Source organism: Cydia pomonella, unplaced genomic scaffold (genome assembly GCF_033807575.1).
Source record: "Cydia pomonella isolate Wapato2018A unplaced genomic scaffold, ilCydPomo1 PGA_scaffold_81, whole genome shotgun sequence".
Lineage (NCBI taxonomy): Eukaryota > Metazoa > Arthropoda > Insecta > Lepidoptera > Tortricidae > Cydia > Cydia pomonella.
The window spans coordinates 93,319-110,271 of record NW_026907914.1 but is presented as its reverse complement, the minus strand read 5'-3'; the positions used below and the strand labels follow the sequence as shown (position 1 = coordinate 110,271).

The 16,953-nt window shown below is 38.0% G+C and overlaps 1 protein-coding gene across 1 annotated transcript; it reads right to left on the bottom strand.

Moving 5' to 3' along the window:
* Positions 1–5,004: 5,004 nt before the first annotated feature.
* On the bottom strand, positions 5,005–15,800 carry LOC133534301 (uncharacterized). Its single transcript, XM_061873404.1, has 6 exons — positions 15,511–15,800; positions 14,806–14,985; positions 14,004–14,278; positions 12,439–12,629; positions 10,725–10,727; positions 5,005–5,476 (listed from the first exon to the last, which is right to left on the bottom strand). Exons 1-6 carry the CDS (start codon positions 15,707–15,709, stop codon positions 5,146–5,148), a joined length of 1,179 nt encoding a protein of 392 aa, XP_061729388.1. The 5' UTR covers positions 15,710–15,800; the 3' UTR covers positions 5,005–5,145.
* Between the last annotated feature and the right edge of the window lie 1,153 nt (positions 15,801–16,953).

Genomic DNA, 16,953 nt, shown 5'->3' with positions numbered 1-16,953 from the left:
TTAACTAATAAACAATAAGAACAGATCAAGGTAATCATAGTCGTAGCGTTTAATATAAAATTTTACTAAATACAAAGGGATACTAATGGCCTCTCCAAACGTCACAGATAATCGCATGCGATTTGCAATACTTTGCTGCTTTGGCAGAACGATTTCTGAATCCGTTGCTCGATCCTTTTTTTATATATGATATAGGAGCGATGGTAATCGATCACTGCCGCCCATGGACACCGGTAACACTGGGGTTGTGCGTTGTCGGAATTTAAGATTGGAGTACGCTCTTTTCTTGAAGGTTTGAAGGTCGTATCTATGTAAGGAATGAAATCTCCATGTACCAAAAAGTGTTATCAAAATACTTTAAATAGGTGGCGCTACAATACCTAGAATACTGGAAACAATAATAAAATCATAGACAGCGCACTTCACTCCGTCAATAACGCCTAGATTCTTAGCTACTCCAGCGCTACTCTGGAGAGATTTCGAACTATTATTTATAGCTGACAGCTGGACACTTTTGCAACAGTTCTACCATAAGAGATTGCACTCCTTTTAATTCCACACTCCATAGTCGTATCGGTCCGGCAATACCGCAAGCGACAGTTCATTCCACAGTTTAGTAGTGTGAGGTAGGAAGTTTCTGGAGAAAGGCACAGTTGAGGACTGGATCTAAGTGGTGAAGATGGAAATGTCGCGAATCTTGTAAAGCATAAATGTGAAATAGTCTTATTTGCTGATGACACCTCACTAATTTTCAAAGTTGACAGGAAACTGAGCGATTATAGCCATGACAATGAAGCTTTGGAAGCGGTACTAGACTGGTTCACAGCAAATAACTTACTTCTTAATGCGAAAAAGACGAAATGTCGCTGTTCACTGCGAGAAAAGCTGAAGCTATCAACACAATGGCGAAACGCTGGACCTCGTAGTTTTTCTGGGCCTTACTTTATATTTGTAACCTGCAATGGGCCCCTCACTGCAGTAAGAATCTGGCAGTACCCTGACATGACGTGGAGACGGCTCGCCTAGTTTATTTAATCTTTCTTTCTTGATCTTTTTTGATCTTACTCAGCTAGCAATTATCTTATTTCGCATGCCATTCGTTGCAACGTCTGTAGAAGCTTTTTAATAACAGTCGTGTAATATTTTGAAGTCACAAATGTTACATAATATAATGTATTATTTTTGCTTTGTATCTTTCTTTCATAATGTATGATGCTGTATAGCGCTATATACTTCAGCAGTCAAACTAGAGCAGCTGTAAATATTATTCACTACTTACATGCGTCTTAGTACTTATTCCTTTGTTTTTTTACTAAAATAATAGCTAGTAATTAATAGATCTCAACTGCATGTGTCTATAAACGATTACATATAATTAAATCTATTATATATTCAACTACTGAAGAGAATGTAATTATTAAGTAGATTCCATAAGTGAAGTAAAATACCTATAGTTTGTGCCATTCACGATGACTCGCAGATTTGTCAAATCTAATCTTTAGTAACATGATAATGGGAGTCAAGGCGCGCGTCTTCGTGAATGACACTATGTATACTACAGTACTATGAATTATGACAGTTGAAATGTATAAAAATGACAGTCTCATATCTTACTTCGTTGTATACGTCATGAAATCATTTATTGATAATTATATTATAGAAAGTATTGTTCGTTAAATCCCTTATATTAATGTTTAAACATAATTAACAAATAACAATTGTTTAAATAGCTATTTGGTTCAGTACTAGACTCTGTACAAAGCATCGACTGTTTAATAAATAACTATAGATTAGAATAAATTTATAAGTGGAAAAATTACTGTTCTGGATGAGACTTGAACTCACTCAACTCACTCACTCGTTCGCAGACGTTTCTGTTTTTTTTTTTTAATAATTATAGCTTGTCCTTTATCATTAAATCATATAAGTAAACGAGTAATGCAGCTATATATAAGTATATAATGAAATCTATAATAATAAATAATAATCTCAATTCCCTTTCCAGAAATCAGAAATCGTATCATTTATCATCCCGATACCTTCCTATTAACAAAATAGCACGGTTACAGCAGCTTCGTTGTTACGTCGAGTAAGATATATATCGTAGTAAAACTTCTGTAAGTATTGGCACATCGAGTTTAATTGACTTGAAGAATTTTCTTGCCTAATAAAATACCTAATTGTAGTTTGTTTACATTATTTTAAATACCTAAAGATACAAACTATAGTGCTAGTTAATTATCCGAAATATAAAGAATACAAATTAGCTCTGCTTTAGTTAATTCTATTCTATTATGGTTATTAGCGCCATCTATCCCGCTAGCTCGGAATCACCTGAGTCAATTCAGTTAGAAGGTCGAACCATACTGTTCTACCTTAGGAGTGGCCAGGGGGCGTCATAAGCCTTCAGTAAATGCATATAGGTACTTACTTGGAAAAAATCGACTTATGCCGCCGTGCACTGCCTGGGGCACTGGAGACCTTAAACTTTTTCTTTTTCTTAGTTTTATATGACATTCATTTCAGTTTATAATTTTATTTCGCTTGGTAGATGTGCCGTTCTGATGAGTAATAAAAAGAAAACAAATATAAAGTTACGTAAATGTCTACAGGAAAAACCGTTACTTAAATAGATATGTATACATTTATAGGTACGACGACGAGACGACTACGTTTTCGCTACCTACACGAAGCTGTACTATGTAATTATTAACAGACGAGCTTTGTACAAAGTCGTGTCATCCTACTGTTCGTCACACTGCGCTTTGTTAACCTGATATTTTATTTTATCCAGCCAACAAAGGACTTCTGACATTTAATACCTACGTTCATCATCTACAATCTAACGCCATTTCGACCCAATGGAAGCAATATTTAAAATTAATATTGCTTGTCTAACAACCATTTCAGTCATAGTTTAGGTGAATAATTTCAACCTCGCATTTCACTGAGTGTTATAACAACGTCTAACTTTGCACTTGGTGGAATGTAGATACTCAAGTGACCGGGCAAAGTTGCGTTAAATTAAATCATAGTTAAAAACAACTGTATTTATTTTACCTGCAAATTGCGCCCTTCGTATTTTCTTGAGGTCCAGTGTTCTTCTCTCCCTCTCTCTGAGCGAGATGGTTGTGCGCGCTCGGGACCGCGGATACCATGTTTATGAATTTTAATTTTTTTGTATGTTTTAATGATATTAAAAAAAGTAATCATTAAGTGATCAAACATGATATTGACGATTTTTTTCAAGCAATTTCCATATTTTTAGCTATTGTGGAAAATTTGTTATACATTTTTAAAGTGCTTATGTTCGTGATTTTTTTCTGTCGAGCGTAAATCAGAAACTGATCATTCCGATACCTCCTACGTATACTGGTACAAGTGCAGAATCATAATTTTACAGGAGAGCCGTTCAAAGGTTGCAACATCTGTAACTTTGTGATTTTTAAATATAATTTTTCAAAATTTTGGATTGGTTCCAAAAAATATATTTAGATTTATCTGTATTCATGGAATTTAGAAATTACTAATAGTTTTTGAGAAAATTGCAAATACACTAGTATACGCGTATTTTACATGTTGTAGTTGTGTGGTATACTGAGCTAGTTACCACTTGTGACAGTATACGTCGTAGTATGTGGATTGATGATTTAACGATATTTTGATACTGTATCTAAATAGTTCGATCAAATATTGTTTTAGTTTGCAATGAAAAATAAAGTAGATGTTCTTTTACTTCTTATTTACTTTAATATATCGATTTATGAACTTTGTTTGCACTTGCATCAATATACGCTAAAATTAATATTTCACTTGTATCACTATACCGCTAGTAATGTTTTAACAGTACCATATATAAAATAGAAAAAAATATATAAAAAAATGCACGTGTATATCTAATTAAATTTTTTATTATAAAAAAAGATTACAAAGGTAGTTTAATAGTAATTTCAGCCTTTTTGATCACTCGATCAGTCTTGTGTCAAGATTCTTACCTCTATTGTTACTTAAGCAAATAAAAAACATATAATCATCACATTTTAAGGCGAGCTTTGTAATAACATATTCTTACTATACTATTACAAAAGTATGATCTAGGATCGCAATAAGTTACATTTAACTTTGGCCCCTTATTTGTTTAACTACGTAATTGAACTTAATATTAACATAATACAACTGAGATCACTTGAATCTTTTTTGAAACAATATATAGTAATAAAACATTAAATGTCTCTTTAAAAACACTTCCTCTATTTAAATATTGCTAATATTTCTTATTTAATTAAACAAACATAAAGTTTAGTTTTTTAACTTAAATATGTAGGCAGACAAATCAGTCATTTATTTTAAATAATAACATGGCACAACTAAAATCACTTCGACCGATAATTATAATTAAAGATCTTATATCTCAATCTTATATAAAATCAGCAAAAAAGCAGTAACAAAATAAACTCCTTCTACAAAGAAACATTGATAACATTGCATATTTAATAAAACAAGATTTAACACCGTTTTACTCAATCCCAATAGAAAATACAGTACTTTATCACATTTTTTTTTCATGGGATAGTGTTATAACTTACACTAATTTGTGATAAAATTCGTGGTATTTAGCAGGTATTGTACCAGTCTTACAAAGATCATTAAGATCGCGTATTGGACGTATGGCACGTTATATAATACAGTTTAAACGGTCCGCACGCAGCGACGGCTAGCGTTCATACTGAGGCAACTGCCAGTTACACTCGACTTCCCCCACCTCGTCGCAATATCGGTGCCGCGTAAAGTGACGCAAGTGCCTTACACCTGTATACGTCGTACCATTTAGCAAAGCTGTGTTAGATGCGTTGATATACGTCACTTTATTTCTGAAACTATTAGGAATATCCGTACCAAATTTTTGTAGTGGGTAGATATAGACATATTAATCACAAAACTGTTAAAAACAAAAAATCTCAAAAATGTCACTTGCACCAGTATACTTAGGAGGTATCGATTCTATCATCAGTCAATCTAAAAAAGTTCTATGAGTACTGCATATTAATGAAAATAACATATACATACACTGCAAAATGTGACTGTTTTATGCACAACACACTAGCGAAAAAAACGTCAGACTGAAATGATTTTTACAACAGCTAGTTAATACCTAGGCTTATGATTGTGCTGTGGACGATGCGGCGAATGCCAATCCGGATGCCTCGGCTGGCGATGATGGTGGTGATGATGATGTCTCCTCTTGTCCCTCGGGGCTGGGTAGATGTCTGACACGACAAGTTCCGACCCGTCTTTCGGCGCTTCCCTGTCGTGTCTTCTACCTTTAGCGCCGGTTGCTTCGTGGAGCTCCTCCCAAGCTTGCCTGTAGTACCTGTTCAGGCCCGAACGGGACTCCGAGGACGAGGAGTCGAGGGAGGCGACCGTGTTGCAGTCGGGGGACACGTGGTGGCGGTAGCGTTTGCCGTCGTGGTGCTTTCTGCAAGGAGAAGTGTGGATTAGAAGGGGAAGGATTGGTTTTAAGACATGACTGCGGATGCTCCGTTTTAGCCAGAATACTTTTATATGTGACGTTTGTTTATTTGTATTTAACCCACCTTATTTCTGTAAAAGCTAATCATAATCATTTGTTTGTTGCATCCATGGTAGATTCTTTTTTGTAATTTGAACATGGCGGTATTGTAGCATCCGAAGTCACATAATAAAACCTTAGATTTTTAAGTATTTTATGAGAACAAAAGATGTGCGATTAAACAACAGTATCTAACAAGAATCAGTAAGTTTTTGTGAAATATTCTTTTAAGGAATAAAACAGAACGAAACGTTGCTACGATGCGAAGTTTGGTGTAGGTAGATCATTCGAAACGTTTGTGCGATACATGGTGTTTCTAAAAAGAACGCAGAAGTGTCAAAAATGTGCGTAATCGTATGTATGTACAAATGAAATACGTGTTGTAAATCCGTGGCTAGATACCATGTGCTTTTTGTGATTTTCCTTTGCGTATTTTGTGTTGCGGTGAGCTATAAAACGTGTAGTATTTCCAAGATGGCGTGTGAGCGGTGCTAGTCTGTGCGTGTGCAGTGGATGACATGATGGCTTTTGTATTTGTAAAAGCGCTGTTGTTTCAAGTGACCGCCAATGCACAGATTACCTAGTCCGAACGCACGACATCGTTTCTATTTTTTATCATATCGACTGCGATAAATTTATAGATTATGCTTGAATTCCTACGTCAGCGCTTCCCTGCACTAATAGTAAATATCGATGCCTTGCTACTGGTAATTAGATAACTCTTATAGTTAAAAACGATTTCTTTACCTTTTTCTTTACATTGGGAGTGCTTCTGTTTGTCAAAATCAGCCACCATGTCAACCTTACACACTGTAAACCTAGCGAAAGGCACGTCGTTGATTCAAGCGACGCAACGGCGACAAAAGAGCGACATTAAACTTTCTTTCTGCTGGGCAAAATTGGCCTCTATCACGGTAGTCAAAGTGGCATTTTATCACTTGCCGTGTCGTCGCTGAGTTGCCGAAATTGGCGACGGGCCGAATTCCACGGTAACTTATGAATCACCAAAGCTATTGAATAAATTTTAGGTAAAGTAAAGGTACTAAAATTTGCTGTATTTGTATTGAAGACTTGTCTTTTCAGTTTTTTCCTTGTGTTAGCTAGATGAGTACTGAAGTATTTTTAACAATATATGTATTAAACTAATAGGGCATACTTTTAAAATAACATGTTGCGACAAATTTTCAAATGTTTACCTACTGTCGTATCATATTTTCAGAATTTTGACATCTACAATGATATTTTCACACTTTATCATTGCAAACGCTTGGTTTGACTATGCACGAAAATTTTAAAATGACAGCAATGATCCATAAGCTACCGATTAACCACAACTTGACTAGGCGTGTCACGCGACTCCCAGCTATAGCTACTGGCGTATGAACGTGTGGTGGGCGTTTACTGTCCTAGATAAAGACACAAATGCTTAATGACAACAACATTTAATAAATTTAATTACATCAGGTCTACATATCATATTGGATACCTTTCCAGGTTGGGCAAAGACGAGGAATTTGTAAATATATTTTTGGGATGATATGTATTTGGGACTAATTTAAAAATAAAATAAAAACATGTATACACTGATGCGGCAATCGTACGAAGCAATCAGAGAAATAAATAATTGTGCTAAATACTTCACACGATTATAGGAATATGTAGCTTTTTCCAAAGACGTAAACGCAACCATCATACGCTAAATAGGTCATATTATTTAAGCATCGACAAAGGAATACAAAGACGCGTACTAAGTTTAAGTTCCGTAACAGAAAGTTTTGATTCCTTTGGTAAGACGATTCCTCACTTTTCCCGTACTTTAACATCTTTAGTAGTTATGAGAAAAGAGTTAGTGATTGTAGAAGATTTTTTAAATTTTAGAAAAAAATGTTGCTTCGAATCTGACAGTTGATGTAGATGGCGCTGTCCAGCTACGTAATATGCCGTCACTCAGGTGGTCAAAGTTGCCGTTTGACAATCCAGTAACCACAAAACATAATATCGACATTATTCATTGACTTATTTGAAAATTTTATCTTTACGGAGCGTTTTCGCACATTCTGCTCCGATATTGGACGGCGTATTGATCAAAGAGGAAGTCAGCTGGTTGAGAGTACTTCATAACATCAAAGCCGTTTTATTATTTTTGAGATTTACCTAAATAATTGTTATATAATTAAATGAACATACAAAAGCACATATTTTACTTTCCCATATTCATAATTTGACACCCGACAGAGGGTCGATTATAAAAACGTTCTAAGTAAGAGATTTTTAACTGTCATCTGTCAAACTCTGACAAGATTTTTCTTAGACTTAACTTTCACCCAAATGCCACGGAACGCACGTTCCGTGCGTCAACGCTCAACGCTAACGTTGACGTAAACGTTACGTGGCCAAGGCGTTACAATCATTAACTCTCTGAGACCCCGCCACGCCAGTAGCTCAGTATGTACCTCTACAGCGGGTTGCTGAACCGTCCTGCGCGCACATGGCGGTGCGCACGCGCAAACTCTCTCCGCCCAACCTGCTGGTCGGGGAACGGGAGCGCCAGCAGCGAGCACCAACGCGGCGCCGGCGCCGCTGTTCGTCGCGCGCCGCCGCTAACCAATGGCCGACGTAGTTAAGGTATATGTCGCTAAATGGTGTTGTTTTATAACTATTTGCTAAGTCACCGATAACCAGTGAGGAATGTATACGGTAGTTATTGTCGCAAACCATAAGTGACAAGTTCTAGTTTTAGATTACTGGGTGGTTAGGTAGGTTTAAAAGCGGGATTCCGTTAGTTTGCTGCGCTGCGGCACAAGCATATTCAATACAAAAATGCTTGTGCTGCACACTGGTGGAGTCATGCCTAAACACTGTAATCATCAAAGACATATCTTCGGTAGCGCTAAAATCAGTAGGTAAGCACACACACATAGAATTATGCTATTGATTTTAAAACGAAATACGGAATTCATATCTATGATATACTTATTTGTCACCTAGCGAAATTATCGCATTTAATATATTAGGCGTCCCATATGAAAAATACCAAACTAAATGTATGACTCGCTCAATCTCGTATGATACCTATAATGATATACCTATTTCTCACAATTTGTGGGAATGCGTCGTTAGATGGCATTATGTGGTTATGTGGTGGTACGTCTCCTACGTTTGAGAAGTTATACTGTAGTATTATAATTCATATTAACCTGGTGGGCAAAGTTATAATATTAATATCGTCAGAATAAATTCATCAAAAATATTATTCATCGACACAACGCCTCGAGTCTCATTGTATTTATGACGGCGGTCCAGAAAGTCAATCAATGATGATCGTTTTAATAAGTACGGGCAATGTTAAAAGGACATTATAATAAATAAGTAATGCCATCTATATGAATAGAACATAACTACAATTATTTCTCTCAGTTTTTGGTGAAATTTGCGACGCCTATCTTATAGATCTAGCGAATGTATAATGCGAGTATACGATTTAATGTCTATAGTAGGTAAGTAGCTATTTAAATTCCTTCAGTTTAAATACAGAAAAAAAAGTCCCAATTATTAGACGGGCTGATCGTCACCAACAGAATCGTAAGAAACAAAAAGATAAGGAAATCGTAAAAGGTGTTTTAAAAGTTCATTTTAAGATATAGTAAATTACTTGAAATTTTATGCTGTTCGCCTACACAGTATATCAGTATATATGTCTTTAGATCCCTGGTCGGCCCAGAACCGTTCTGTGGAATCACAAAACGGGATGCATATTCTCTGCTCAGCAACTTAGAAAAAACAAGAGCAATCGATTGGTGGAAATTCGTCAAAGGACAAGAACACTCGAAAGCTCTAATCAAAGGGTTCAACAACAAATTTGCTAAGGAGCTCTTAGAGCTCAAAAGACATAAAACCTGCGCGGTGACCAGAATATTGACTGGACACTGTAAGTTGAACAAACACATGTTTCAAATTGGGAAGAAACAAGACGCGACATGCAGGTTCTGCCATGAGTCAGAGGAGACTGCAATGCACATTCTCTGCTCCTGTGGACCACTAATGTCAAAAAGAAGTACCCACTTAGGGCGGCACGTATTGCAACCCTATGAGGTACAGAACATTACGGCCCAAAGAATCTGGAATTTCCTGGATTCAACGGGCATCAGTAATGAACTTTAAAGGGCTGTCACAATAGATCACTACCTGGTCGACGTGGCATCAAAGGCCCGAAACCCCAATAATAATAAATGTCTTTAGATTATGAAGACGAGTCAGGAAGGAAATGAGTGAATTGTCAGATCATTGAAGCGTTCTTGCATCCCGCTAGACTCACAATTAAACCTCACATGATACTTTCTGAAAATGCTAGTAGTAGGTTCAATTTTCTAAAGCTGACATTGGAATTTTATCTTACATTGATTGTAATATTGTATTTCTTGACATTATATAACAAATTTTGCTGGGTCACCCAGTTATATACAATATAGGAAAAGTGCATGAACTGTAGGAGGCAGCACAGGAGCCGTCAGATTTTTGGCGCGAGGCGTAAATGTGATGTTTATTGTTCCGATGTAGCCCACAAGATGGCAGAACCTACTATGCACAAGAAAACACGTGACGTGTAAATGTACATGTATATAATTCCGATTCCGACCACAAGATGGCAGACCCTCCAACGTGCACGGTCCCTATGGAACAGAACGAAAGGCAAAGAAAGAGACCCATTAATGTTTGAGTCATACTGAGTAACTTTTGCTGTGGAACAAACCCTGAAATCGCAATATGTTCTTTTTTATATGTTCCCCTCCTAACTTACAACTTTTCGCTCTTACAGTATACAAAAGCAATACTTCATTCTATAATTATTTTGACGACCAGTTTGGCCTAGTGGATAGTGACCCTGCCTACGAAGCCGATGGTTCCGGGTTCAAATCCTGGTAAGGGCATTTATTCGTGTGTTGGGCATGGATATTTGTTCCTGAGTCATGGGTGTTTTCTATGTATTTAAGTATTTATAAATATATAAAATTTATATATATCGTTGTCTAAGTACCCTCAACACAAGCCTTATTGAGCTTACTGTGGGACTTACTCAATTTGTGTAATAATGTTCTATAATATATTAATATAATAATATATATAATCCAATTACAAGAATGTGTCGCCAATATACCTACTAGCCGGTGATCATTGCCGGTGATTTTGACCCCCACATTGCTAGGTTTAAGAAATGCTTGGCCGACATCCTTCTCTCCTCTCACTGACAGATGACATCAGCTTTGACTTGGGTTTGTCTCATTTGCGATGTTAAATCTTAATAATGTAAAGTAAACTCTGTTATAGTGTAATGTTTAGATAGTTATTTTATTTGTTGATATGGTGTTCAATCATTTGTAACATTTGCGCTTACTTGTAAAGCATGCTGTGTGCATGCTGTCTGTGTTGTTTTGGATCTCGTGCTAGATTCCAAGCCACGATATGCAATTTCCCATTTACCCAATAAAGTTAAATAAAATAACTAGTCCAAACAAATTTACGGAGTCCTCAAATGTGTTCCAAGCATTTCCCTTTATTCCTAATCACTAGATATACTCGTACCTTACTGCCCGGTCTGTTTATGATTATCAGATAGTGTTATTTTTAATTATTATATTTTTCATTACGGCGATCTTTTTGTGAATTCACGCTGTTTAGATACATTGTGACATTTGTAAAATACCATGCAATTTTCAATAAAAATAAAATTGATCTAATCTAATCTGATTATATTTTATGTTCAACTTAGTGTGGGTACAAAACACTTTGCCACGTTGCACTCACCACGCCGTAACCGATAAAATATCTAAACACCGAAACGGTATTCTAGCCTTGTTGGTTGGTAGTGACGCTGCCTATGCCTATTTTTATGCTATTGCTTTCGCTTTGGTCGTACAGTCAGCATAAGCAAAAGTAGCGGATCAAATAACGTTTCATAAGTATCTACCATTCTGTAATAGCTTAACAAAAAGTGTCGTCTTTAATATAGAACAACTAAGACTGTAAAAGATATACTTTTGAGCGCAAATTTTAACAATTTATCTATATTTGGAAAAGTTATCCGGAATATCAGATACTTTTGGCACGTTGTTTCATCCGCTACTTTTGATGCTGACTGTACACACACAGAATTCGATTTACTACCAAAAGTTACGAATATTGATGAAACTCATGCTCACATTTTTGGTACATACCTACATCTACAGAAACAAGTATTAAGTAATTATACCAGTAACTTAATTTTTGTTTTTCTGTGTGTGTAGCTATAACGTAAGTGTGTATATATTTTTTCCAACACTGACAAATATCTACTAGAATAACATACATTTATTTACTATATTTAACTAGGGACATTCCCCGGCTTCGCACTGGCTACACAAACAAATTATACACCTAAACCTTCCTCATGCATCACTCTATTGATTGGTGAAAACTGCATGAAAATCCGTGCAATAGTTTTCGAATTTATCGCAAACATACATACACACAGACAGACGCGGCAGGGGACTAGTTATGTTTTTTCTATCACTTATTTACCACTGTAGAGATTGAATCACAAAGCTCTACATAAATAGTTTTTTTTTATATTATGCATATATACTAATTCTATATTAAAAATACTGGTAGAGTGAATCTCAATACCATGATCATCGCTGGCCTTTCACATGAATAATATGATCGTTTAAGCAATTCATAATAAAACAATATTATAATTGTTACTTGCTCCGGGTTTCGGAATTCAGGTCATGCTCGCGCTTCTTTTACAGGTGGAGCCACTCAATTCAAACTGTGATTCAACCTCTACAACATACAGTTCGAAATCAACTCACGCCGACTCCGTTGAAACTCACCTCCGCACCAATATGACGATGGTAGTGATGATCGCTACGAGGAAGACGATCGCGCCGAACGCGCCGAGCGCGACCACGGCGCCGAGGTTGAGGCGCGCGCCGACAGTCTCCCGCCGTTCGCCGTCCACTGATTGGGGCACGTTGACACGGGGGGTTTGCTCGGCGCGGATGTTGTTACCGCTGCCGAGAATCTGAGGAGACGTTACAGGTGTTTCATAAAAATAAATTCAATGACATGATTAAGATTCAAAATTAAAAGATTTACTTATTTATATTTTTTTTAATACCTTTTTAAGATAATATTCTGCAAAAAAAAATCATATGTCAACGAAATTGTTTTTTTTACGGGGTAGGCCTTTGTATGGAAGGTTGGCTGACTTGAAACACCCCATGGAAAAATAGTATTTTATACAATCGGGATATAATGAAGAGCTTTCAGTCAACCGACGAAGCTTTCAGCCAACTGAGTGTACGAGATTGAAAAGCTTGATTATATGATTATTGTAAACAATACTAAAATTACCTAACGTAATACTTACTGTATATAGGAAAACAAACATACAGCTAAAATACGCGAGCAGCCATAATACCTTTATACACGCCCGGCGGGCTGGTTAACGACACCTTCTCGTAACTCATGAGGGCCTGGTACTTACTCCTTACTAAATTCAATTTTTGAACAGTTTTTTTTTCTCGATTTTGGCCACAGTAGCCTGTAGAGACTAACATAAAACGAAAAGCGGTCTTCGTAATCTATGGATATTGCTTTTTTAAGGGTTCCACATACGCGTTCTAACCTATGAAGCAATAGTTGTTACTATAGAACTTAAAATACATAATGATTTGAGCTATCGTTTTGTTTCGTCCTATCTACCGCGGCGACACGTGATTGGTCAAATTCATTATAGTTGACTACAACGTTTGCTTATGAATATTATAGTTGAGTCAGGAACCCATAGTGAAAACTATATTTCAGTTTGGTATTCTGGAAGTCTTAATTCAACCATTACAGTAGACGAACAGAAAAATAAAAATTTGGCGACAAAAAGCTCAGGGTTCACTGCCGAATATAGTGGTAGATTTTTAAGTTTCATCATACAGTCATTGGACCTTAGATTCGAATATTATAAAAACTCTCCTTAAATAGTAATCCCAATTATTTAAGTAACATCTAAAGTTTAAGTAACTTTGTTTAGTTTTGAATATTATAAAAATACTCCTTAAGTAGTAACCCTAATGTTTTAAGTAACACCTAAAGTTTAAGTATCAATGTTACTATTTTTAAGCCGACTTAATCTTAAGATGTATGGCTTATAAAATAAATAAGATTAAAAAAAAAAAAAAAAAACATTTTTTTTTCTTTTTCCTAATCAGAACACAATACCGCGAACACCGAAGTGCGCAAATTGCGGGCGTCTTTCTCTGTCACTCTAATAACGCCTTAATTGTGAACGGATCCCCAATATTTTTGTTACAGTCGAGGTCATAAATATGTAGGTATACATTTTACACCTTATTGCAATAGATTAAGGTGAAAAACTCGACTGTACACCTTGTGTACTTACTTGGTTCTCCCTAGGATGACTGGCCACAATAATATGCGGCACATGGCTGGTCGGCGACTCCTGCGCGTCCGTGACCCTCGTTTCATATCTCGTGGTCGGCCGTTCCGTGGTCTTTGGGCGGGGACGGCGCGTCTCCGGCGTGACGAACGGAGTCGGCGCGGGGCGCGGCGTGGAGCGCGGCCGCGTCGGCGGCGCGCGCGACGTGACGCGGGTGGTGGGGGCGGCCGTGGTGGGGGGAGGGAGCGTTGTGGTGGTCGTTGTTGAGCGCTCCTCGGCTGTGGGATGAATAATAACACAAATATTACGGACGTATTGTTTGGAGGATAAATGTTGGTTTTTAGGGTGCAAGATTTAAATGCCCATCGAGAAGACTTTAGAGAATACTCAAGCGTCGCCATTTTGGTAATGGGTGTATGTGTGCATATAGGTAAATGTGTGTGAACAGACCTTGGTGTTACGTATGTATGTACATAGTTGTGTAAAACCGTAAACTGTGACGTCACACTTTTTTCAAAGAGCGTTTGGTGCGCGATAGCATCCATCTAAAGATATTTTGTTAATTTAACATATTTAAAGCCTTTTTAGCGTAAAAGTTGAATTTTAGGACATACGTTTGGTTAATATAGAACGTATTACAACCGTTTCAAAAATTTTGAAAACACCTTATTATTTAGTACTCACTTTTTGTGGAAGAGCGGTTGTCTCTTAATACAGGTATCTTGAATACTTAAATACAGGCACCAGCATGGATATTGAACTGTTTACTTTAAGTTACAGAATATTAATTTTTTTTTTTACTTACGTTGACATTTAGGCGGCTGCTGGTCCCAAACGCCGCTCGCTAGACAGCTCGCGCGCCGGGCGCCGACGAGGCGGTGCCCGCGGACACACGCGTACTCCGCGACGGCGCCGAACACGGACGCGTTGTGGGACAGCGTCACGCGCCCGTTGGGGACCTGCGCCGGGGGCTCGCAGTGGACAACTGTAAATGAAGAACAGGGCTATAACCGCGAAAATAGAATTTCGTCAATTGCGTTCATTCCACCTCTCTTCTATATCGCCAGACGAGCCCTGATCTGCCCCCCATCTCGTAGCCCTCGGTACAGATGTAGTGCATAATTATTTTCCATCGTATTTGCACGGGAACGTACGAACGTGTCTTGCTATTTCAGTAAGTCTCGGCACAAAAAGTACGGAGGTTGATTGAAGTAGCATACGAAAGTTTTCGAGAAAATACGATGGAAAACAATTATGCACTATATCTGTGCAATCGTACTGCACGTGCAACAGGTACGACACGGAGCGTATAGAGCGTGTACGAGCCGTGCGCGATTTCAGCTGGGTAGCCGCATTCGATTCCTGAGGGCCTACCGCGAACCACGTTCGACTTGTTGCCTTCCTGTCACACTTACATACGAATTTACAAGTGCGACAGAGAGGCAAGACATCAAACGTGGTTTGCTGTAGGCTCTCTGGACGTGACCTGCCTACACAACTAATAACGTACCGTCGCACCGCGGCGGGGGCCCATTCCATCTCTCGTCGATATCGCAGACGAGTCGTGACCTGCCCACCATCTCGTGGCCCTCGGTGCACTCGTACTGCACGTGGGACAGGTACGACACGGAGTCGTTCAGAACCGTGTACGTGCCGTGCGCGATCTCAGCTGGGTAGCCGCATTCGATTCCTGGAACGTAAAATGGCATTGCTAAACCTTCGGAACCATAGGTAGGTCCGTTAGGTAGCTCTGTCTAGAGATGTAACGAATAGCGGTTTGGCCAAATATCGATATTATGAAAGATGCTAGTGCAGCACTAATGTCTTTCTTAAGCTCTACTTCCACGATTTTTTTCATATTTTTTGGACCTATGGTTTAAAAGTTAGAGGGGGGGGGGGGGGGACATTTTGTTTTCTTCCGGAGCGATTAGCTCCGAATATATTCACTTTATCAAAAAATGTTTCTTGAAAACCCCTATTAGTTTTGAAAGACCTTTCCAACGATACCCCTCACTCTAGGGTTGAAGCGAAAAAAAAATTTCACCCCCACTTACGTGTAGGGGAGGTACCCTAAAAAAAAAAAATTTTAGATTTTATTGTACGACTTTGTCGGCTTTAATTAATGATTTATATATCCATGCCAAATTTCAACATTCTAGCACTAACGACGGAGCAAAGCCTCGGACAGACAGACAGACATGGAGAAACTATAAGGGTTCCTAGTTGACTACGGAACCCTAAAAAGCCTCCAGAGACCCCAAGAAGAAACAAAGTTCATCCTCACTTTCTCTACACGTGACAAATCAAGAACAAGCGGGCATCTCGCTCGTTTTTGCCCAGAACGTGCAAGTTGTGGAATGAGCTACCTTCTGAGGTGTTTCCCTTGCGCTATGACATGGGGTTCTTCAGGAAGCAGGTATTTAGGGTTCTCAAAGGTTGGCAACTCATGAGTGGCTCCTCTGATGTTGCTTATGTCCATGGGCGATGTCCATTTTGACGACCAGTTTGGCCTAGTGGGTAGTAACCCTGTCTACGAAGCCGATGGTCCCGGGTTCAAATCCTGGTAAGGGCATTTATTCGTGTGATGAGCATGGATATTTGTTCCTGAGACATGGGTGTTTTCTATGTATTTAAGTATTTATAAATATCTATATATGATATATATCGTTGTCTAAGTACCCTCAACACAAGCCTTGTTGAGCTTACTGTGGGCCTTAGTCAATTTGTGTAATAATGTCCTATAATATTTATTTATTTATGGGCGGCGATGACTGCTTTCCATCAGGCGGCTCGTCTGCTCATTTGCTGCCTATTACATAAAAAACATCCTGCACACAAATTTTCGGACTTCTATCTATGTTGAATCTTTATTGAGAAGCTAAAGTTTCCAAATTCCAAAGCGAGAATAGTACATTATTGACGACTCAGAAGTAGCTACTTGCTGGCTGAGGAT